The sequence below is a fragment of the Pagrus major genome, chromosome 21 (assembly GCF_040436345.1).
Source record: "Pagrus major chromosome 21, Pma_NU_1.0".
NCBI lineage: Eukaryota > Metazoa > Chordata > Actinopteri > Spariformes > Sparidae > Pagrus > Pagrus major.
Window position 1 is genome coordinate 29385069 of NC_133235.1, and position 24404 is coordinate 29409472.

Genomic DNA, 24404 nt, shown 5'->3' on the forward strand with positions numbered 1-24404 from the left:
GTTGTATATTCTGTGTGGGTTACTCCACAGGTGCACCCAGTCAATCATCCAGGGCTTGATTAAACACACATGAAGCCAACTGGCAGCAGGTCAAGTCGTTAGAAACGCACCAGAACAATCCCGATACAGACCTACACCACACAATAATCAATTTAAAATCAATTTCAATCTCACTGGAGTAAAAATCTGATCCACATTTCCACCACGAGGATCAGGAATCATCACGTCGATGCCGCAGAAATTCTTTATGTAACTTTTTCCAAGGCGGGACTTTAACTTGTTAAAGAGTGTTTTATTTATGTAAAGGATCTGAATACTTCCTCCATTTCCACATCAAGCAGTTAATTCAAGCAGAAGGCACTTTAGCTGCTAAATGCTAATTATGCTCATAGCCTGTGTAACAAACCACCTGGTATACACACACACACACACACACACACACACACACACACACACACACACACACACACACACCTGCAGCGATGGATGTAAAAAGACTCATCTGAAGACACACTGCTGTACAGCTTCATGCTGCTATCGCCAGCTAAAGCTCTTTATTTGTTTTTAAAAGACATGTAGGAGACATTCGGAAACAAACTGTTGGAGCATGTCGTTGGTTCTGTTACTCTTTTCGTACATGTAGATATCTCTGGGTCGTGTGAATTTTTAAGGCACAAGATAAATTAAGAAGACGGAGGAGACGGACCGCCTTTCGGAGGACAACCCCAGAGGCATAGCTCTCGTTTTGTAAATGGCTTACAGACAATCGTTGTGATTCTTTACAAAGTAAAACACAGAAACAGGACAGAGAGGGTGACGGCTGGAGAACACAAGTAAAAAACACTAAAAGACATAAAATGCAGAACGGCACAGTTCATGTACACGTATGTAAAATACTTTCTTGATGTATGATATGAACACGGAAAGGCAAAAGTCTGTGTTTGTGTTTTGAAGGTCAAAGGTCACACCATCCTCCTCCTCCTCATCACCAACCTGCTGCTCTTTGGCTTCGCATGACCGCATAGACAATATGTGCATTTATTCATTTCGTTAGATATTAACAAGTATGTATTCTGTGTATTTGTCTCTGATATAAATCCCTTCTGAAGTGCTGTAAAGTCGAAGCAGTGTTTAATACGATGTGCGTGAAAAACAGTGTATGTACACCGAACGAAGGAAAAGGTAAACGTCTCTCTCATCGCCTGCGTGCGTCTCGCTGAACACGACACTCCGGTTAAGACTAACGTTGATTCATAAACAAAACGTGAACGACTCAGAATGATTGTAGTGGAGTTTATCATGACATCGACGACAACAGACGCCCGCTGTGTGTGCCGCGATAAAACTAACAAACAAACAAAAAAAAAGCTATTTATACACAATGTCCCATTTCTTAGTAAAGGAAATGCCAAAAATGATAATTCTCTCACTTTTTAAAGCCGCTATGTGTCGAAACTTCTTGTGATTTGAGCATCGACACTTGCGCAGGTGAGTTTACTGTTTTTATGAATACGACGTAAAAAACAACTTTAAAACAGACTTTTTTTCTGCTTGATGAATTTAGGTAATGTAAAAAATTGTAACTAAAGAGTAAAGATGATCCCCGCTAGACAAAAAACACACATATGTGCAAATATTCAGTTTTAAAAAAAACACACTGGTAACACGCAGCGTGGCTTTATCTCAGTGTAACAACAGGTGTTAACAACAGGTGGAGAAGATGTGTTGGCAAACTGAACCGCATGATATTTAACACAATACTTGTAGCTTTAAAGATCTTTCCACTCGGTTAATACACGTTGATACAGCGGAATAAAGCTGCGTTACCAAAACCCACGAAATAATTAAATACTTCTCGTCTCTTTGGTGGCGTCTTTCCCTGCGACCGCCCGCCCGCCCGCTCGCCTATTAGCTTCAGAAACTCCATCCAGAATGTTTTTCATTAAAAAAAATTAAATCAAATAAAATTACAAACAATCATTTGGCCAAGTAAAAAGAGACCACGCCTCTCTCTTCTCTGCTCTGCTCTCTAAAAATACCCCGTCTGTTTAGTCCAGCATCATCGTTTATGTATTTACAAACCTGTACATCGTCGCTCTTTACTGAAACTTCTGCAAAAAGCAAAAGAAAAAAATAGATCGTCTTCCTCTAGAGCTGATATAAATATGGCGTATAGACTTCCACAGCAGAACATTATGAGATATATAGTATTCTACACGTTGTATACTCCCTTTAGTCTATCAGCCTTTCACTTCTTAAAGGGGAGGTTTGCCTTGCGACTGATTGTGATTAAATGTCAAAAGCTGCTTTTTCTGGTTCAAGTTACATGTAATGAAAATCAAATACAAAGAGCCACACTGGAAGTGGAAGTGTATAAAGTGGAAGTGTGGTGATATGATGATGATGATGATAACGATAGTAACGATGATGATGATCATGATGATGATGATGGTTCCCGTCGTAGCCGTCTATAGTTGGTGAGGCTTCGCCAGGCCGTCTCCACTCAGCTCAAACCTGCAGGAGGAGAGAGGCTTTTATTTTGGCAACTTGCAGCTTCTTCCTTCAGCTGGCTCTGACATCAGTGTTTCATTATTTTATATTTATATAATATTATATTATTATATAATATGAGACCTGATGTGTTTCATCAGGTCTCATATTGTAGAATGTGAGACTTTCATGTCTGTTATGATTATAAAGCAGGTCTAGGAGCTATTAATGCTGCATTCAGGTGCTCTTAGGATGGCCTCGTTTCCCCGAGTTGAGAAGTCGTTCTTCTGACTTTGCTCAGAACAGGTTGACAGCTGTTTCCAGTATTTGTATGACAAGAAAGACGAAAGGAAACGATACAATGACTTTGGTCAAAGTTTCCTACCATCAACCCAACGTTTCCTTTCGTCTGCTGTGTTTCAGCGTCACGTGACATCAATCAATTTTCTCAGACTTTCCGAGTCGTCATTCTTACCTGAGAGGGTGTTCACCTGAATTTTCCCAGACGGATACTGTGAAAGTATCAAAACACTCGACTGTATCGTTGTGACATCACAACCTTACAGAAGTCCTGACGGCTTGTTTGAGGACACAGTTTCTGAATACGGGCTGAGTATTTTGATACTTTCACAGTATATAGCACCTAACGCTGCCTTATATTAAATACAGCAGACAGAGAAGTCTCACATTATGCAATATGAGACCTTTAAAAGGCATCTTTTACAAAAAAACAAGCATTTTCTACATCAAAAAATACATTTAAAAGACATTCTTCTCTCTTAACATCACATTTTAAAAGTGAGCTTACCATTGTGTCCAGCCCTTACTGATGTCATCGTGGGTCAAATCCACCAGAACCTGAAGAGAAAAGGCAACAGAGTTCACTTTAATGACGCAAATAAAGACTAAATTTAAATAACTGCATACATCTTTAGAATGACACTATTCAACTATACTTATATGAATATTTTTGTAAATTAAAGCCTTTTATAAAGACAATTTAAGTCCATAAAAATCAACCGTGAAAGATTCATAATCTGAATGAAATGCTTTTATTTCAGGACAAACTGAGATTTAAACAAATATCTAGAAGGAAGCGACTCTTTTGTTCTGATATCTGCCAGCCTGCTGAAGGTCTGTACCTTTCCCAGAAGGCCTTTGTGTTTGGAGAGCAGACCTCCGCCGTTCTTCACCGCAACATCCAGAGTCCGCCTGTGGAGCTCCACGAGGGAAACTGTGAACTCAAACCTGACCAGGCAGAGGGAGAAAGAGGAGACAGTATATTAACGACTCGGCCCCTGCTCAGATCGAGTCGATGTTACCAGCAGAAGAGAAGGACTCACGTCTGATCGTAAACTGGGTTGAGGTTTTTCTTGAACGTGTGAGTTTTCCTCCTGCCTGACCTCCGTTTGTCAGGAAGCAGGTAGAGGCGGACGTAAGGATCCGAGCCGTGGTCGGTGAACGCGATCAGGTTTCTGCGGAGGAAAACGAACAGATGTTACTTCAGAGCAGAAAACACTGGCTTTTAAAGAGCTCTCCTCCTCACTCTTATCGGTCCGTACCTGCAGGCGTGAACGACCACGATGAGCTTGTTCCTCTGGGAGCTGTGTCTGACTGTCAGCTGGACCTCACCCAGGGGGAAGTGACTGGGGCCTGAACCACTACAGAGACAGAGAACGTGGAAATGTGGATTCATCCGCTGCTGAAAATAGTCCCCAACAAATGCACTATTTTTTGTTGGAGTAACGTTTGATTATAAACTACAGTGAGCAGCTGAAATTACTTTTGCAGCTGCTGGATTCTCGACTGCAGCTCCTGAGCAGCAAAAGGGTTGGAGATGTCCGATGCGATGCTGGGCGTCGGTTCTTTGCCTCCAGCCAGATACTGTTGGGAGCCAGAGATGGCCAGGTTGGAGGTGCTCCTCCCGGTCTCCGCCAGACTGTGACCTCCTCCTCCTCCTCCACCTCCTTGCCCTAAGTCTGTGCTTCCTGGAGACCTGAAGGGATCATCGGCCTCCTTCCGCCGGTTCAGCAGGTCCTGGGCGGACACGGAGGCAGAGCGGGGGATGTCGGTGGTGGAAGAGGGAGGCTTGGGGGAGTCAGAGGAGATGGAGGGCCGCGGGGTGGCGCCGGAGCTGGATTTGCGGACCTGCACGTTGGATGGGGTGGTGTCTGAGGGCGAGGATGGGTCCTTATCCAAACACAACACCTGGAATTATACAAAGAGGAAAAATGTCATGACAAAGGACTTTTTTCACTGTCACTTAGAAACATCATCTGCAGGTCGTCCTCCTACCCGCAGAGCCATCTTCATCTTGAGGGTGCAGCTCGGTCCGGAGTTCTTCATGGTGAAGCGCTGGTTCAGCGTCATGTCCTCGGCCTCCAGCAGGCGACTCAGAGGCAGCGTTAACGTCCCCAATGAGCACTCGTGTTTCTCATCCTTCACCTAAAAAAAAAAAAAAAAAGACAGGGAACAAAAACATCAGCTGCTCAAACATCCAAGAATTAACGATCTATAAACATGAGAGTGGAGCAGCAATCAAATGATCCGTACCTCCACCTCCAACTCTTGGCTTCTGGGGTTGTGGATGAGGAAGGTGAAGGCTTCCTCCCACACCGGTTCATTGGTCTTATATCTGGTCTGGAAGAGGACACAAACAGAGAGGAGTGAGTGGGGAGGGACACAGAGGGACATGTTGAGGCATGGCCGAGACTACAAACACCTACAGAACTGCACATTTATATGTAACTGAAGATATTTTAAGGAATAAAATCTTGTGAAAATGGCACCGTGTCATCAAAATCAAGCAAATTCCTGGGAAAGAAAGCAAGTAACAAATTTCAGTTATTTTGTTACTTCAAAGCTCCATGTGCTCTGCTTCTCATCCTTTCTGAGATGAGATGATACACAAGATTCACAACAATTCATAATTATACTAAATTAATTGAAGGTGGTGAGTCTCACCTTGCTCTCGTACGACTTGTGTCCCACTGTGAACTGGACGAGCGGACTGGGATCGCTGGTCACTTTTTTACCGGACTGCAGAAGAAGAAAAAACAGGTTTTTAAAAACGAGAAAGAGAGACGGTCAGCTCGGCGTGAGCAAACTGTGATAGTATTTCAGAATTTAAATCACAGAAAAGTATTTTAAAACAAAAAAAGATGCATTGATCAAGATTTAGCTTTAGCTTTAGCATCTTTTTCATGTAATGTAAAATAATAAAACATGCAATTAGTCATTAAAATCTTCTATAATGTTTATTACACTTGGAAATGCTTTAACAAAAACAGGAAATGTAGCTTTGCATGTGTTGAGCATTCAAAATTCACATTTTGAGCTCATACTGTGTTTTGGGTGTAAGATATCAGAACTTTACCGTGATACCAAACTACCCACAGCTGCTTAACACATTTCAGCACTCGATGGCTAAAATGTGTTCATTTATATGTGAAAGGAATTAAGCAGTAAAGTTTATCAGTTAAAGGTCTCTATGGCACCGAAACAGGAAGTCTGTAAAACACAACAGATCAGTTTGAAAGATTGTATTTTTGGACAACAATGTTGTTATTTACAACACACATTGTTAAGACACGGTGGACAGTTTTTAGTCAACAAACATGATTAGTGGAGTTTGTTAATGATTTCACAACAGCAGTCAGTCACTAAGTGCAGCTCCTGTAGCAGCAGCGCCCCCTGATGGACGCCATCAACAACAGAGCTTAAACTCGTAGTCGTGTTTCAAAATATAAACAGATCTGTGAGGAAAATGTGTTCGGTGGATCATTATTGAGCTTAAAGTCTCTAACGTGAAAAGACCTCGAGTCTTACTGCATATGCCTTTATTAATAAAACCACCAACCGATTACAAATATGGCATTTATCTTTCATATTGTATGTGTTACTTTTTGCAACAACAGCAAAAAGCAGCAGGAGGAAGTTGAGAAATGAATAAACACTAAACTTCTTTTAAAAGACTTCTCTATGTGCGCATTCAAACTACAATATTCACTGTGGCCAAAAGTATGCAGACAGTTTCATGTACTATTGTTCTGGAGGCTATAACCACCTGAAACTAAGAATTATTGTGTTCATCAGCGAATGTTAACTTTATGGCTTGTTGTGTCAGACAGTCACAGTCAATCTGAGTCGAACGTGACACCATCAGCTGGCTTGAGCAGAGCTGAGACTCACCGGTCCACACTGCTGCAACTTTCTAAAAACATTTAATCTCATTGCAAATCTTTGGTCTGAAGAGCCTTTAGTATCTAGAGAGGGAGCGGGTCCTCTTCCACGGACTCCGGGCTCTAGAGAGGGCCTTTCATTTTTATAACTGCAGCTGTAGGGAGGGTGAGACGAGGGGTATTTAATTGTTTGTAATCTGCAACCTGCTACAGCATATAATGATGTTTTTTAGATGATATTGGGCTTCCACAGTTTGTTGGACATCACAAGTACTCTTGTTGGTGAATGGGAGCAAATTCCTGCAGCAAATGTCTGGAACCAGAAGATCAATAAGGTGTGGGTGTGTCCACATACTTTTGGCCACACAGTGTCACCTGAGTATCTCAGCCTGTGTGAACATCTGCCTCTGTGCTCCTCCTCTGTGTCTGAGCGGTATGTTTGTGCTTCGTTACCGTGTCGTTACCTTGATGGCCTTACTGATCGAGGACTTCTTCAGCCCTGCTTGGTTGAACTCTAACGGATTGCGCTTTGATTTTCCCCCGGGGACAGGGCAGGAGAGAGCATATACGACACACACACACACACACACACACAAACACACACCAGCAGGTTATTAGGGGGGAAGAGGAGCATGCAGGGAGGAGGATGAACACACACCAGGACCATCACCATCACCAGACGTTGGGACACAGACAAGAGAGACAACATGGATGATGATCACATGGTTAATGTCAGTCCACAGGTAAACCTGGACATGAGGTCACAACTAGAGTCCGACCAGTAAATACAAATAAACACCATAAATGACAGATTTTCATTGATGATCTTTCAAACTTCATGTACATTAAATGAATCATAATATTGAGTAAAACATACTGGTTGGACTCTGGTCAGAATGCATCAGATGGGAGTCATTGATCATGATTGATATGGAGAGAGAGGGGATGAAGATTAAAGGGAAGGAATCATTCTGATTGAGAAGAAGCTCAGATGGTTTCATGTTGTGCTGATAATTATGTGACAGTTATATTTGTATATTGGTGTGAATCTGTTGATATTAAAGCTCCTCCTCTTGCAGAAGGTCATATGCAACATATTTAAAGGGTAACTCCATCAGTTTTACATATTAAAGTGTGTTTACAGGTAAAAATAAAAGCAGTATAAATCCTTTTTTGGCTCCAGAGGAAGCTGCATGTAATCTGAGGTGGGTACATTGCATTGTGGGTAACGTAGGCTGCAAGTTCTGAAAAGCAGTCCACTGGTCTATGATCATTGGACTCATTATGGACAAACCGATACTGCAGAACCAGAGATGTCACCTTTTTTATTCCATGCATTCTTCTTCCTTTCCAGAACCTGGTGCCTACATTACCCACAATGCACTGAAGACAATTTATCAGGTTACATGCAGCTTCCTCTGCAGCGACAAAAGGCTTTATACCATGCAGTAGCACTTTGCTCGCTTTGATGTGTAACATTGGTGGAGTTATCTTTTAATGAACAATAAAACTGAGCAACAACGAAAGTATCTGATAACGAGGCCACACTCCTGTTTTCATCTATCGTCCGATCACACCAGGACACACAGGTGATGATGTATCTCAGGATGCGATCATAAACATCTAACTGAAGAGAAAAGCGTGACTTTAGGTCGTTAAAGGTTCAAAATGACACAATAAAACCGACTTCGTCTTTTCTTCCTGATCTCACATGAATAATTTGGGCACTTCATGTCAGATCAGCTGAGGAAGCAGAAAGTCACATTTTTAAAGCAACACACAGACTTTGTTGACGATTAAGTAACTCATCAGTGACACCTGCTGGCAAACAGCCAGAACATCAGTTAAAACACTTCCTGTCAAAAAGTCTGCGTATTCCTATAAAATGCATCACATTTGCTTCAGTTTTTCATGAAGCGTCAGCCGTGTGCTGCCCCCTGGTGGCAGGACTGAGGGAGAAACCACCACAGAAGGAGGCTGAAGGGGGAAAAAACTCTACTCGCATACAATGAGCTCATACAGGAAGGATGGAGGGAAAGCAATCCACAGAGAATTCATCCTGCCTGCTCTCAGATAATCTGTACGATCAAAATGCATTCCTTCCTCTCGAAATAAATCACACGGAAAACTAAACAACCAATCCTTTAAGCTGCCTGGGAGGTGGAGGAGGTTTACGGCATCGACTTCATCTGTTTGGAAACTGTTAACGAAAGGTTGTGTAACAAATACACATCAACAAACTTTTTCAACATGACAAATACGAGATGTTTTCGTTGACGAATGAAAAGGACTTTTTTTCTCCGTATATCTGATTATAAAAAGATACGATGTATTGAAGCCGTTTGCTTGACATAAACAATAAATGGTGAGAGGAGGAAGGATGCTTTTGACCGTCTCACAGCAGAAACACCTCGCTGTTGTTTCCTCATCTTCTGGTCTCATCTCCTGTCACGTTCCTCAGCTTTGTAATCAGTCAAACTCCAACAAATAACATTCACGACAAATAACAATATTAATGAATTCAGCTCATGCACTAGTGGGGATTCATGCTCGTCAGGCAAAACAGTTCAAACCTTTTTTTAAAAAAAACACGAGCAAAAAGTAAGACAAAAGGAAGATGAGCTCTAGCAGAAGTAATCACACCTTGGCTTCGGTTAAAACTACGCTAGGATGCAGAAAACAGCCAGCGGACTCACAAATAAGGTCCGATAGAGAGAGGCCGTGTTCTCGCAGAACACGAGGCCCGCCGCCCGCCTCTCTTTTAAGTAGCCAGAGCCCAAGTTCCCCTCGAAGACGCTCTTCAGAGGGGGAGGAGGGAGAGGAAGAAGAAGCAGAGGAGAAGAGGAGGCTGAAAAGAGGAAGGTGAGGCCTGCACTGCAGAAATAAAGTTCTTTATGCCAGAGATTTCTGTATCGTCAAGGTGCTGTGACGATCTCGTTAACACTGATCACTTATTAGCAGCGTTGGAGGAAATCGAAGTAAAAAGTCTAATAGTACACCGTAAAAATACTCCAAGTCCTGCATAGACAACGTAGAAAATGTACTAAAAGTGTTAAAAGTTCTGTTTTTGCACTAACACATTATGAATTTAGCTCTATAACAACAGGATTCACTACTATTTGATTTGTTCGTGTTTACTTTCTACTGCACCTTTAAGACGTGGCGGAGTGAAGAACAGAAAAGAAGTTAAGAAAAGAAGATAAAAGGGAGACTGTGGCGAGAACACTTCATGAATGACCAGTGTTTGTTTTAAACCATCTAGCGCACCACACAGGTGTGACATCAAGAAATACTCTGGAGTACATCTTTTGACCTTTGACCACCGAAATCCAGTCAGTTCTTCCTCGAGTCCGACTGGACGTTTGTGCCAGATTTAAAGAAACTCCTCCTCGAGGCGTTACTGAGATATCAAGTTCACAAGAATGGGACGGACGAACAGAAAAAACGCCTCCAGCCACGGATAACCAAACAGAAACCCTTTAACAAAGGGCATGAAGGTAAACAACAGCTCAACAGTATGTAAGAAAAATAAAAAATACCAGTAAAAAGTTGTCAAACTTTATATATTTCTTTGTTTTGGTGCTGAAAATAAGCTCTCCTTGAAAGAAAAAGCATCTTTCATCACCATTTTCTTCATCTTGGCTTAATAAATATCTACATTTGTTACATTTGTTGACTCTTAGATGAAACGACTGCTGCAGGTGCATGCTGGGAGGTTTGGACCAGAGCGACTTACAGGCAGGTTTCTGGCTGAATCCAGGAAGACGACGAGTAGCGCAGACGACAGGCCGTCGTTGGCTTGACTGCGGTCGGCTTTGATGCTCATCAGCGCCTGTGACGGAAAAAGAAAAGAAGATGAGTTAGTTTCTGGTTCGATTGATCCCGCGAAGCTTCAGGTTAAGAAGAAGAAGACGGCAGGCAGGATGGAAGTTAAATCTTCCAAACGCTTGTTTTTGGTTCTGTACCTGGTCCAGCTTCTCAGGTGTGGGCAGCAGAGATAACCACTCCAGTTTGAGGTGCAGCTTCCCTGTAGCCACATCTTCCAACACAAACCACTGAAGACAAACACATGGTCACTGTTAATATCAGTATTATAACAATGTACGTAGACTATTTCTTAACAATAGAGCAAAAGTCTGTCTAACGAACAAAGAAAGGGGAAGAGAAACAGAAATCAAACCCAGTGAGAAAAGTGAAAGAGACAAATACTCTACAACTTTTCTCTACATCCTCAAAACTTTATCACGAATTGTTTTAACACAGCTGCGATTTACATCAGAACAAGTTGTGGTTTTTGGGTCTAAAAGCAGATCTGACACCTGTGACCCAGAGAGGAAGTGATGCAGATTACCTCATCGACCTTCTGTTCCTTCTGGAGCTCGGCCAAGTCAATCAGCAGGCTGAAAAAAACAAGTCGCACATGACACAAAACTTTTAACTGGAGGTTTGTGAACGAGGCCGACTCATCACGACGGACTAGTTCTCACGTGGTGGTGAGTAAACGACACATACACACACACACACAGTGCTGTGAAAACTCCTCATCGCTGATGAAAGACGACCATCAGTTATAAGATACAATAGACATAAGATATAACAAGTAAATATGGTGTCTGTATCTCTTGAATGTATCTCAGGAAACAGAGCAGTCAGGAGTATGTGAGGTTATAACAGGTGTCTTCAGTTCAGGCAGTTAGAAACAGTTTTGTTGATTTATCAGAAGTTGTACCTTCCCAGGAAGTCGTCTTTATCAGTGTCTTCATCAAACAGCTCGATCTCCAGATTCTGTCCTGAGTGATCGTATACTAAGGCCTGTAAAAACACAAAGACATGAACTTCACACACTGAACACAGGACTGATGTAGACCCGACAGAAACACATGGAGGTTTCAGAGAACAGGTCCTGGAGAAAATTAAAACACGAATTAAGACAGACGATTTCAAATTTCCTCCGAGCGGCTCACCTCGTACACTTCGTTCCACTTTGGGTGGACGGTCTCGTGGACGACTTTGCTCTGGAAGAGCTGAGTCCCGACCTGGACGACTCCGTACGGGTCTGACTTGCCTTTGATCAGCCCTCCGAGGAACTTGTCTTTACCCAGCAGGTCCTGGGCCTCGATGAAGTGGATCCTCAGGATGCCCTGAGGAGACAGGCGGGTCACAAAGAGAGTTAGAAGAGGTTGGACCAGACACATCTGAAATCAAACACGGTTCGACCTGTGACAAAAAAGGACAATTTGCACCCTCAAGCCTCGAGGAAGAATCCAAGATTTCACTAAAAAAAAAAAACAGTTCACTAAAGTTACTTGAAAGACAACCTGCGGTCAGATAAAAAGGGGAAACAGTTGAGCATAAAAATAGATTGGGGAAGTCAACAGCTTGCTCAAAAAGAACATGATGAGTAGTTTACTCTGAAAAAAGAAGTCGTTGGTGTGACGACGCCTTCAGTGGAAATATGAGCAGTTAATTTTATCAGACAGGATCAAACACAACTGCACATCGGTTAAAGTTCAGTGAGTTTAAGTTCATGTGAATCTGCAGTGCCTCGGCAGGATGTGAAATAAAATGAATATCAGTCACTGTACAGCTGAAGACAGAAGGGAAGTTTGTTTCATTTTCATTTTTCATATTCACTTTACAATGATTTGATGTTCTTATCAAATAACTAAATAACAATGGGTTTGTTGATTGAACTACTTATTGTTTCAAAACTACAAGTGTGCGTGTGTGTGTGTGTGTGTGTGTGTGTGTGTGTGTGTGTGTGTGTGTGTGTGTGTGTGTGTTGTGTTACCTTGGGCATGGGGAAGCGGAGCTGGGCCAGCTGAGCTTCTCCCACCAGAGGGATGGTCAGACGGTTGGGCAGGACCAGGAAGCTGTAGATGATGTCCTGGATGATGTTGTCACACAAACCACTGAGAAAGATGGACAGAGGAGGAAGAGGAGGAGGAGGAGGAGGAGGAGGAGGAGGAGGAGAGAAAACATGGAAGTCAATGAATGGAGTTCTGATGACCATTCTGATTTGTCTGTGTGTTATTCAGAGTATCCAGGACACAGTCTCAGGAAAGAGACGTTACTGTTGAATTTACGAGCACTAGAAAATAAAATCCACGTTCATCTCTAATATTTCGGTGTGAAATCGAACAAGCTGAAATCTAAAAAAAAAATAAAACCCAAAATGTTTTATTAATGGTCACATAATGTCACTGGAGGCTGCGTGAGAAACTAGTTTGTTTTAGTGTGATTTAGGTGAACTGACCCTTTAAAAACACACACAAATAGCTGAGGCTGCAGCAGGAGGACGAGTATGAAGTTAAACAGGTTGGATGGCTCATTTCATTAGCTGAAGGCACTTAAATAATTTGAGCTGCGTCTCTAATTTTGTTCTCAGCTCACACATGAACGTGTGAGTACAAACACTCCTGTGATGTTTCACCTCGTCTCCTCTAGAGGGCAGCAGCAACCTGCATTAAACCTGAAACAGCTGATCCTGGGCCAGCCTCAGAGGAGAATTTGCAATGCAAAGTTGATTTTAGTGTTGACGTGCTGATCCCTGGTCTGCACGCCCACTAAACACATAATTAAATCCAGATAGATGTTGGATGGTGCACCACACACACACACACACACACACACACACACACACACACACACACACACACAAACAGACACACACACACACAGCTGAGGGTCACCTCAGGTTTTCCTGCATTTTCATCACTGAGAAAATAAAAAGTGCCCTCATGCTAACACACAGGAAGAGAGTGAGGAGGGTGTGGCGAGGGCAGGTCTTCACAGCAGACACACACACACACACACACACACACACACAGTGGTATTTTCCTCCAACTCGTCGAACAAGGAAAGCTACATTTCACAGGGCGGAGTCTTTTGGAAACCGCAGTGAGTTTCTCAGCTGAAAACAAACAGTAAACCAGCTTCAGGCCGTGTTGTTCTTCATGCATTTATAATCTGGACTGGGGGGATTCAAAACAATCGATGGAAGAGCAATAAAAAGAAAAACTAACAAACATCTGGGTGAGGTTGTCTTAATAATTCATGAAGCCACATCAGGTCTAACTATCGAGGCAATGTCGGCTGAAACAGTCCAGACTGAAATATCTGCACAGCTATTCAGTGGATTGATATAACAGCTGATATTGATGGACAATTTACCCTCATGACTTTGCTGATCCTGATTTTTGCCTCTTTTTCACATTATTTTGTTCTTTGTCAATAATTACAGACCCCTGGAGTTCAACGGCAAGGAGAACGGATTGTATGAAACGGATACGGTCTGTATGAAATCCACCGCAGAGGTTGAAAAAGAAAAAAACGGATGAACACATGCAGAGCGATGTGGAATTAATGCATTATCCTCTTGTCAGAACAAGGTTCGCATTTGTAGTTTTGAGTGAAACTGAAAACATCTGCGAATTGGGGAGACGACACAAGGTCTGGGAGCTCCTTAACTCTCCAAACAGTGGACGAGATCAGCAGCCATATAACAGAAACAATAAATGATTTGTTGTTTAGAAAGCGTCCGACACACGTGTTGAAGCTGTGGTGTTCGACGTCACGCCTCTTTCGCTTGTTGAATGCCGGTATGCTTTCTAAATTCACACACTGGGGCAGAATATTTGGCTCAGTGTTAAAAAATGTCATGAACTGTCTTCGTTGCAGTGATATTGTGCAATCTCTATGTTAAAAATGGTGACATTAGCATTTAGCTCGAAGCATCTGTTTGTTGAAGAGCAAATGATGTGTATGATTACATTTCAAGGGCTGTTTGGTGTAGTTATGAGAGTTTGAATGAGGTTTTTCTAACTTTTGGAACAGCTCCCGGGGTTCTGGGTTAACTTCAGCTCTCTACAGTGGCCTCAAAAACCATAAAATTGGTGTCTTTTGTCTTTGTCAGAGTGTGTTTTTGTGTTAACTGTAAAGTGTGTTGTTGCTGCTGTGTCTTCCTCGAAGTGGAGCCTGGAAATGCTTTAAATCCACCCGACATCACGTCTCTGTCTGCGGCCGCTCTCCTTTCATAATCACGTTACTATAAATACCATCACTTAGTGGGGGAAAAATAAGGGTCATAATCCATTCTGTGATCCGGTGGTTAACGTAATGGTTTCAGCAGAGGAGCCTGAGATAGATTGCTCCGGCTGCGTGTCCACTGGGAGAAGTCCCTTCAAAAGCACCGACTTCATTTTGTCATTATACAGAGTGGGAAGGATGTGCTTCTGCACGCTCCAGAGAGCGCTGAGTGCTCGGCATGATTTTTTTTAAGTTTTCCTACAGTGAAGACTTCATCACATGTGATATTTTTCTGACAAGGACTAAAAGAACTGCTTTTCTGTATCACCCCAGCAGCAACTCAACCTCCAGTTTTCTATTAAAAGACTGAATTTAAGTGAAAAATCAGAGTCTTTCCTGACAAATAACAAGTAAATCAGTGTGCATTTCCACCGGCCACTGCACCATCATGCAAAAATATTCTAGTAGAAACGACACAATTACATAATTAACGTAACACAGTCAAGGATGTTAAAGTTAAGTAAACGTTTGACGCCACAATTATTTAGATTTGTTTTTAATTTCCAGCCTCTGGTGGAGGAGAGGCTGATGACGCTGAGTGGAAGCAGGAGTGAAGGAGAGGAAGAAGCTACTTCAACGACATCAGTGACTCTTTTTTTTAATATTTCAGCTTTTTATTGCATCTGTGGCATTTCTACTCCTCTGGTATATTCATGCAGAAGTAAAAAAATGCATTTAAAATGTGTCCTCAGAGACTGTTACATTTTATATTTCATATTTCAGCCATACTTGCCAACCCCTCCTGATTTTCCCAGGAGACTCACGTCTTTCACTGCCCCCTCCAGGTTTTCTCCCGGCGTCACATTCTCCTATATTACTATATTATTATTTTTCACGCTTTTTTCCCCTTTTAGTTGTCATAACCCATTTCTTGCACCATACAGCATGTAGTCTGCTATACTGTTGCACCTCGGACAGAGAAACAGAGAGGAGAGAGAATATTTAAACAAATTTCAGCCGCCCTGGAGAGAAGAAATCCCGTTTCTTGCATACGTTTTGAAGGAAAGGGGCTGTGAGATGTGCCACGTCGACTTTTCTGTCAGTCACGGAGGGGTCGCACCGTGTCAATCTCTATCGAGAGGCTGCCAAACAAAAACTGAATGAATGAATGAAAAGTGATGAATATGACTTTATGCCACAGATTTACGTATGTTTATGCTAGAGGGAGAATTATTCTGTGTAAGATTTGACATAAAAATTGCAGCTTCATTTGACATTTTGTTATTTTCATTCTTTAAATGTCGATGCAGGAAACGCAGTCCTTAGATCTCAAACTTTGGATAAAGGACGCCCAGAAACCTGCTTTGGTTTCAAAGTCTTTCCTAATTTTGAGGTTTTAAGGTCGGCAGGTACGATTGCAGCTTATATTTCAGAGTAAACAGAGAAAGAATCAGGTGGTTCAAAAAAGCTGATCCATGAACGCAATGAATGTGTAATGAGGACTAGATAATGTGTTTTAAACCGGTGCCTTTTCACTCATCTTCTGCTTTCTCAAAAACAAATGCTTTTTGAGTTGCTTCCAAGTTGCAGACTACACATGAGAAAAAAGACTTTGACAATGAGATTATCTCACACAAAGATAAAAAATAGTTTCCAGGATCTGAGAAAGTTTTTGTAAAGTAATTGATATTAATGGGTTTACGATTCACTAAACAAAGGGGCACATAAGACCTTGTAAGTACATAATTCAAGGTTTCTCGTTTCACTCTTAACAGCGTTTTCGGGCTGCAGGAGAATTTGTGTTGCAGCTGGCCGCCCGGGCAAATTGGCAGCAAGCCTCACTCTCCGTGCCAACTCTCGCTCTATTAAAGGTAACCCGTGGAGTTTTTGACCTCTAGCAGCAGCCTCGGAGCAGGAGTGGGTTTGCTGTCGTGTTTCCCACCAATGGTGTCAAACTAATCCACCGATCTAAAGGCAGGCGGTAATGTGCCAAGAAACACAGCAATGCACCGGCTATGAGTGGACAGAAGAGGAGACTTTCTGCCAGTAAACAAGCATGTAAATAATGCTGGTTTGAGAAAATGTCAACTGAATGTAAACAGGACTTTTGAATGTTTACAAGAAAACTACACCGGCACTTTCAACAACTCAAACACAAGGAAGAAAACTAGAATGGATTCCTGTGGTTTAATAAGAATATAATATAATAAGGTGTGTCTTTGATGGTGTAATTCCTCTGACGACTGATTATTATATCAATGAATGAGTCACTAAAAGAAACTATAAAGCATGTTTGAGGTTGAGCGGCACTCGGTGTCACTGTATGTCATTTAAACGAGCGGCTCTCAGGTCATTTCTGTGGCCTGACATGAAGCTGAACCTAATATTTTTATCCTGTGTCATATGAGGTCAAATCATTCCCATAATGCATTGCCAGATGACAGGTAAGGAAGCAAGAGTTGATGCAGCATTTAACTCGGGCGTGTGCAGAGTGATCCAAACATAGGCTGTTGAGCGAGCGCGTTCTCATAGCGACAAAATAGTTATGACATCATGTCTCTATTTCACACACACACACACACACACACACACACACACACACACACACACAAGCACACACAAGCACACACACAAGCACACACACACGCACACACAGATTCCTTTGATAATCATGGCCAGGTGCTTCACACAGTTCCTCACACAGCTCCTCAGGCAGCTAGCTGGCTATTAGAGAGAGCAGCTTTGTGTGTGTGTGTGTGTGTGTGTGTGTGTGTGTGACCGCTCAGCTCTTAAAGTAAAGTAATTTATTCTAATTAAAATCAATGGATGCACGGAGCAACAAATGACACACACAGACATGCAAATGCAGATTTTAAAATAGAAATACAAACACACACACACACACAAACACACACACAAACACACACACACACACACACACTGTCATGAGTCACACCATCATTACACGCAGTTACTTACTTGACACCGGGAATGTCCAGCATGTTTGTCAGTCCTGTCCAATTGATGTCCAGCAACTGAAATAAAGAAGAAACATGTTTTAGATTTTCATGAAGAGAAAAACTGCTCAGTCACCTTTTTGTTCCCGCAGCAGTTCCTGTTTTAAAGAGACAATCAGCTGTTTTTCACCCAGAAAACTTTATTCTCTCCAAAGTTTGTCCCAGCACTGAGGTCTTCTTCTAGACATTATCAGCTCCTCACTGACAGCGTCATGAGTCAGCAGAGCAGCAACAGCAGGAGCTGAGGAGCCAAACTTTAACTCAATCGACCCAATAATCAATACAGAGAGCAGCCAGTGCCTTCACACAGACAGGAAGTGTGTGACATTACATTAACAAATAAACATTTATGCTTTCATCTCGAAACTCCATTTCAAGTTTCAGATGTTTACTACACTTGTGACTCTGACATTAATTAATGAATTCAGATTTGTACATTATTATTTATGGTGTGGAAAGTTCAGAGCTAGAGCTCATGAATAATCTTTAGAGTAGATGTGAAATTAAAATAGTATAAAAACAAATCTCATCCCCACAAAACTTCACCATACAAATTTCAGTGCCAAGCAACTGTCACATCAACTCCGATGTAAAGTGAAAAACATAAGTTTCAGGAAGGTTGCAGAAACTTTTCTAACTTCTCCTTCAGCTGCTTCTTTATACAAAGTTCAGTTATCAGACAATAATGAAGCAATGCAGTTTAGCTTCCAGACATTAGTTAAGCAATGTAGTTCAGTTCTCTGTAATAAGTGAAGTAATGAGGGTCCCGGACAGGCATTTTTCATACTCCTTCAGCTGCTTCTTCTTACCAACCTAAGCCAGCAATGCAGTTTAGCTCCTAGCTTACATTATATTAGGTATCCTTTACGCCCAATCCCACTTTTTTAAACTTTCATCTGCTTATTCATGCTTTTAGCAAAAGAAATATATATATATTAAAACCTAATGTTCCACATCTTTTATACATTATGGGCATTATTCAACTTTTAAAGATGGCAATGCAGTTTAGCTTCCAGCCATTGATAAAGTAATGCAGTTTAGCTCCTAGTTTACATAATATTGGGTATCCTTACGCCCAATCCCAATTTTCTAACTTTTCATATTCCTTTCCTACACCTTTTCCTAACTTTTATCTGCTTATTCATACTTTTCACAAAAGAAATATATATATATATATATTCAAACCTAATGTTCCACATCTTTTATACATTATGGGCATTATTCAACTCTTAAAGTCAGCAATGCAGTTTAGTTTCAGCTTTTCAACAAACCTTAAAATATTTCACAGCTTCGACAAAATTGGTATTATTCAAGTTTTACAGACAGCAATGCAGTTTAGCTCCCAGGATTTTACTTTGCTATCCATCCAACAGGCTTTTAGAGAGAATGCAGACTACCAGATTACAGATTACCACAATTCCATAAAAATAATGAACTATGATGGAGCCTATAAAAGACAGACACTACAATGCTTTGACCATTTCATTTATCAAGATAAGCTGTTACTATTAACCTTTCAACCCCTGTGACTGAGCCTTTCAGCGTGTTCAAGTAGAGACAGGAAAAAACAGTTTGAAGAGATGGAATGATAATCTGTATAAGACGTGCTGCCCTCCACAATGTGTTTGTTGGCACTACAACTTACATTAAATTATGTGCAAATCTGAGTTTGCGGAAATGAAGAAACAAAACACTGCAGGCAGGAACACGTTCATTCACCACACTCAGGAACATACTTTTTAAAAGGAAACTTTTACACATGTCAACCAGGTTCTCATTTTCTCATTTATTCAGAAAGGGGGCTTAACATGTTTTTCTAACCCAGTTATGACACTTATATACTTCAGCATGAAAGTGGGTTACCTGAGGAACCCGACTATTAGGTCACATATTGAATATTATGTCATTATGTTTGTCAGACAGGAATCTCCAACAGTCCAACAGTCACCGCAGTATTAAGCAAGGCTGAATCATGACACACACACCTGACACACCTTGATATCTACTGAATATCATGATTACCGCTGGTTAAGACTGGTGCTACAATCTGCATTATAGTACTGACAGTACAGGCAGCAGAGATTATAGCAGTGAGAGTTGTAGTAGCAGTAGGAGTAGTATTACTACTGTTGTATCTGCATGTAGTCCTTTTAAGTAGCACTGCTGTGGAGCAATAACAATAGTAGGAATAGTAGCTGTGGCTGTATTAGTACACAACAGGGCAAAAGTATTTGGACATCCAGACATTGCACCCCTATGTAATTTTGCTCACTATGCTCTGTTGGTTAGCTTCCTGTCAGTAGTTAAGCAACGCAGTTTAGTTCCCTGTAATTAGTCAAGCAATGCAGTTTAGCTCCCAGCCATTGGTCAAGTAATGCAGTTTAGCTCCTAGCTTACACTATATTCTGCAACACATGCTCTGTTTGAAATTCTTTTACCCTGGAGAACAGGATCCTAATTATATATAACATCTAACTGTGCTTTTTGTCTGGGTCTGTGTCTGGGTTAACTACAATCTTTTGTCAGAACATGGAGGCAAAAAAATCCCAATTTCCAAAATATGGTGGGGTCTAGATGGAGCTGGGGTGTGGCGGGCAAGCAGCGACTGCAAGGCCTGAGCGAGACAGGTTGAGACAGGGCGGGTCTGTATCCTGATAATCAGGACAAATTGATTTTCAAAGGCTAAACAAATCAATCAGACCCAAGAAACGCAATTATCTGTTTTATACTGTGAACAAGGCTGTAGTGTTCCTGCAGCAGATCTGGACCGACTGCCGGTCAGTGTTCAATCATCTTTACACAAACTCCAGCGTCAAGCTCACAAGACAATCACCAGACTCATGTTGGGAAGGCACCCAGCTCAAAATAACACCAGCCCACTGACCATATAAGGAGTGTGAGCACGGTGCCAGTTGTCAAGGTTAACATACGTACATGTGGACCTGATGTCGGTGCGTTTGTGTTTAAAAACGTAGAACTGGAGGATGTCAGAGAAAGGATTGTGTGCGCGCATATGTGCATGTGTGTGTGTATGAGATTAAGAGTGACCGCTGAGTTGAAAAGGTTATGAAAGAGGATTAAAATGTCAAATGCTGGAAGCCGTTATTACGACTGGAGCAAATGAAGAGCAATGCGGAAAACAGACATGTGAAATTGCTGAAATATCTCTGCATATATGCACATTTTCCCCCTTTTTTAATAATACTATGCTTATTATAAGTTATGTACTCAACCCCAAGTAATTACACCAGTGAATAAAAAATAAAAGTCCTGCGTTCAAAATTGTATTCAAGTGCACTTCTTCTCAGTGGTTTTGTAAACAGGATATGGATGACAGTAGGAGAGAGTAGAGCCTCAGGCAGTCTGGTGTTAGATTATTGAAATGGTTACAGCATTTAAGAGCCTCTAAATCTCTCTCACCGTTACATTATCAGCAGTCACGTCTGTCTGCAGCAGGCATAAAACAGCTAATGATTTGTGTTTCCTTGTCAAGGTACTTGCCCTCTCTTAAAGAAATGTGAAGGAAATGCTGTGTGAGAGCTATTGAGTTCAGCAGCACTAAATGTTGAGAGCTACTTTTGTTTTTAAGACGAGGCACAGTCTGACCCTGTTTTGTTGTTGTGGTAGCTCCTCGCTCCCTGTGATTTAGCCTCCCAGACTGTATTTTTACAGACTCCTTCTAATTTTCCATCTACAGTGTAGATATTCAGAGCAGCGGGACGGCTGCCTTTCATCTGTGTGTGTGTGTGAGTGTGTGTGTATGTCTGTGTGTAAGACAGAGACGGCAGAAGGCAACATGGTCGGGTGTTCCTATGTTAAATTAAGGAAATTAAGGCGGCCGTAGCCGGCAGCTTCAGAGTCGGATGCACGTATTTTGTTGCTGCTTCTTGTTTTTGAGTACTTAATTTTGTTGTATGTGCAGAAAAAACAAGAGAAACCAAGAGAGTTTCCTTCGTCAGCCACATGTACAAGAAAACCATGTTTTTCTTCATAGGACGACAAAGGACTGACCTGCCCGACTCCACCTCTGATTGGTAGGGACTCGTTGACTTTGTTGGTTGGCTTCAGAGCCCTTGTGTAGGGAGCGTCGCGACAACTGTTCAAAGTTCAAAATGCCTTCAGATAGTTCATAGTTGACACATAATTTATTAATGAATGGATTTACAGTACTGGGCTGCTAGTATTTGCAGCTAACTTCCAGGAGCTACTGAGGCGCTCCACTATCCGCCATTGCTTTAAAAAAAACAAACAGAAATGACACAACTCTCTCTAATCAAGGGCTCTGGGTAGGAATATCAGGGTAAGCCAATCAGAGGGAGAGTAGGGTGGGTCAGGCCTGCACCATCCTGGGACTTTTGGGGCATAAAAAAAAGACCAGTCATGACATCTTGACTTTTAGTTCTTCGCTGAGGTGAAGCTCCTAAAACACTGGATCCTACTCTTCCCATAATGCAATTCATCAGATCCTTCTTCCCTGGTAGACATCCATGTTCTTCTCCACATATCTAGTTTGTAACAGCGGCTTTCTGTTATACAAGTTGAGCTGTTAAGTGATGTTGAACCATGTAGCCGCTGAAGACACGGTTTACTGTGGTATGTACTGCTTACTATAACCAATAAACTGATCTTGGTGTGTGAAACTGGTTTCTCTTTAATCTCAATGCGAGACTTCTTCTTCTCATGACCACGTGTTAATCTGCATCGATGTGTGACACATTAAATGTACAGAATATGAGTGCATGTGACCGCTGGCACGTGTTCGCGTGTGTGTGCAGCACCCTGAGGTGGGCGGATAGCTTTTTGTGGCCTAGTTAGCGCTCTAGACCACAACGCCGTTCTGCCAGGCTGGCACAGGAAGAGAAGCAAAGGTAGCGTGGGGAATTCACAGAATGAGTCATGTAAGAAAATGATGACTGCCACTCAGAAAAAAATGGTAGTTAAGATACAATAATGCTCTTAATTTGCCCTTAAAATGCTCTCTGAAGGCTCTTTGATTGTCTTATAAAACATTATAAACACATATTGTCTGTAAGCGACTATATTTGATTTATTTTCACCAAAACTGGTCCAAGAGTTTTGCCACTTGCTTTTTCTGAGGGTGTTACTCTCCTTTCCAGACTGAAACCAAGAAACCCACGATACAAGCTGTCTGGAGCGAATGTGTTCCTAATGCCATAGTCTAAATAACGGTCAAACTACAGTTGTCTTATTTACTCTTGTACTTTTTACTCTGGTGGACATCATGTGTTTGTTTTATGCATTAATTATAGTGCTCCACTTCCTCAAACATGCAGCACAATCTAACTGATTTAGCAGCTAGTCTATCACTTTGTGGATCAAGTGGTCGCAGTTTCTCTCTCACTTCCATTAAAACCTTAATGGTAGGGCCGTGCAGAATATAAGCTGTATATCGTTATCGGGAAATTACACTTTATATTGTCTGAGATTTTGGATATTGTTATATTATGATATGGGTTGTCTTTTCCTGGTTTTAAAAGTTGCATTACAGTAAAGTGATGGAAGACTCTTGTACTTGCTCTAATACTTGCCTTTACACACTTAGTCATCACCACAATATTGATATCGAGGTAAGAAATACTGTGATATTATTTCAAGGCCGTATCGCCCAGCGCTACTTCAAGGCAAAACAATGTTTTCAACTACTGGAAGTGTGTTTTAGCGCCAACACACATAGTGAGGGCAGAAGAGGGTGTCATTTAAAGTGTCACTGAGCTTTGGTGGTAAAATCCGTCAGGAAGAGCAACAGAGGAGGGATCCCTCTTCCAGGAAAGACAGACGATAGATGTTGCAGGAAGGACCAACATAATAAATTACAGTATGGACAATCAGGAAGACAACATTTCAGACACAACGTGTATAAAGAATATGGGTCTAGGAGGATATTGAACTCAGCTGTTAGCCTGCAGCTAGGCAAACATGTCTGTCACAACATGACTGTGTGTTCAATAATGTGAACAAAGACAACTGGTTTTTGAAAAGCCCCATGACAGTCTGCCACTAAACAAACGGTCCTGTGTCTGATGTGACAGTCGTCATGTCAGCTCCCTTTGTGGTGTATGATGGAAAGATGCAGCATCAAACAACGTCTAAACAACAGCTTATCAGTCAACTCCACCCAGATGCAGAAGATATAAATAAACACATCTTTCTGAGTGCAGAAAACTTGATCCAGACTAAATCCCTAAAATAGTTCCCTTCTCTTCTTATATTTTTACTTGATCATGTTTGCTCACTCTCAGCCTGAGATCTCAAACAATCACTTGCAAGTTGATGACAGAAGAAAAAGATCAAATCAGTCTTAGATGCAGAAACGTCTACCTGCTTCACATAAAAACCATTACTGACGCCTCTGTCTTCTAACTTCAGAATGACAATACTCTTTTTAGAGGAGAAGGGATAATTTCTCATTTCTGTCTTCTTTTTTTTTCAGTGGGTACCAGTATCAAAAGCCTGAATCTGGAAGATAAAATGTGCTGAGGCACAGGAAGGAAGACGGCAGTCAGAGAGGAGGAATGCACTGATAAATGAGGACTAGTGATGGGAAAACGTTCAGGAAGACTGAAGTGGAAAATGCTGTGGTTTGGTAGAAGTGTACACAACACATAGCTGCATAATCAGGTAAATATATGCAGCATGTTAACGCTCAAGAGAGGGATGTCACACCATC

The 24404-nt window shown here is 41.6% G+C and overlaps 1 protein-coding gene across 2 annotated transcripts in view; it reads right to left on the reverse strand.

Annotated features, from left to right (window-relative positions):
* Positions 1–514: 514 nt before the first annotated feature.
* LOC141016407 (extended synaptotagmin-2-like) overlaps positions 515–24404 on the reverse strand; it is a 44271-nt gene continuing 20381 nt past the window's right edge. Inside the window, exons 8-24 of one of the 2 annotated variants that reach the window (XM_073490760.1) lie at positions 17679–17734; positions 12463–12583; positions 11636–11812; positions 11401–11483; positions 11023–11071; positions 10637–10726; positions 10408–10503; positions 7136–7198; positions 5455–5529; positions 5044–5130; positions 4786–4935; positions 4274–4698; positions 4053–4151; positions 3834–3965; positions 3633–3738; positions 3299–3348; positions 515–2514 (exon numbers count right to left, since the gene is read on the reverse strand). In XM_073490760.1, coding sequence (XP_073346861.1) covers positions 2469–2514; positions 3299–3348; positions 3633–3738; positions 3834–3965; positions 4053–4151; positions 4274–4698; positions 4786–4935; positions 5044–5130; positions 5455–5529; positions 7136–7198; positions 10408–10503; positions 10637–10726; positions 11023–11071; positions 11401–11483; positions 11636–11812; positions 12463–12583; positions 17679–17734 — 1905 coding nt within the window. In that variant the 3' untranslated portion in view covers positions 515–2468. The remainder of the gene's footprint in view (positions 2515–3298; positions 3349–3632; positions 3739–3833; positions 3966–4052; positions 4152–4273; positions 4699–4785; positions 4936–5043; positions 5131–5454; positions 5530–7135; positions 7199–10407; positions 10504–10636; positions 10727–11022; positions 11072–11400; positions 11484–11635; positions 11813–12462; positions 12584–17678; positions 17735–24404) is intronic. The other variant, XM_073490761.1, reaches the window with a different exon arrangement.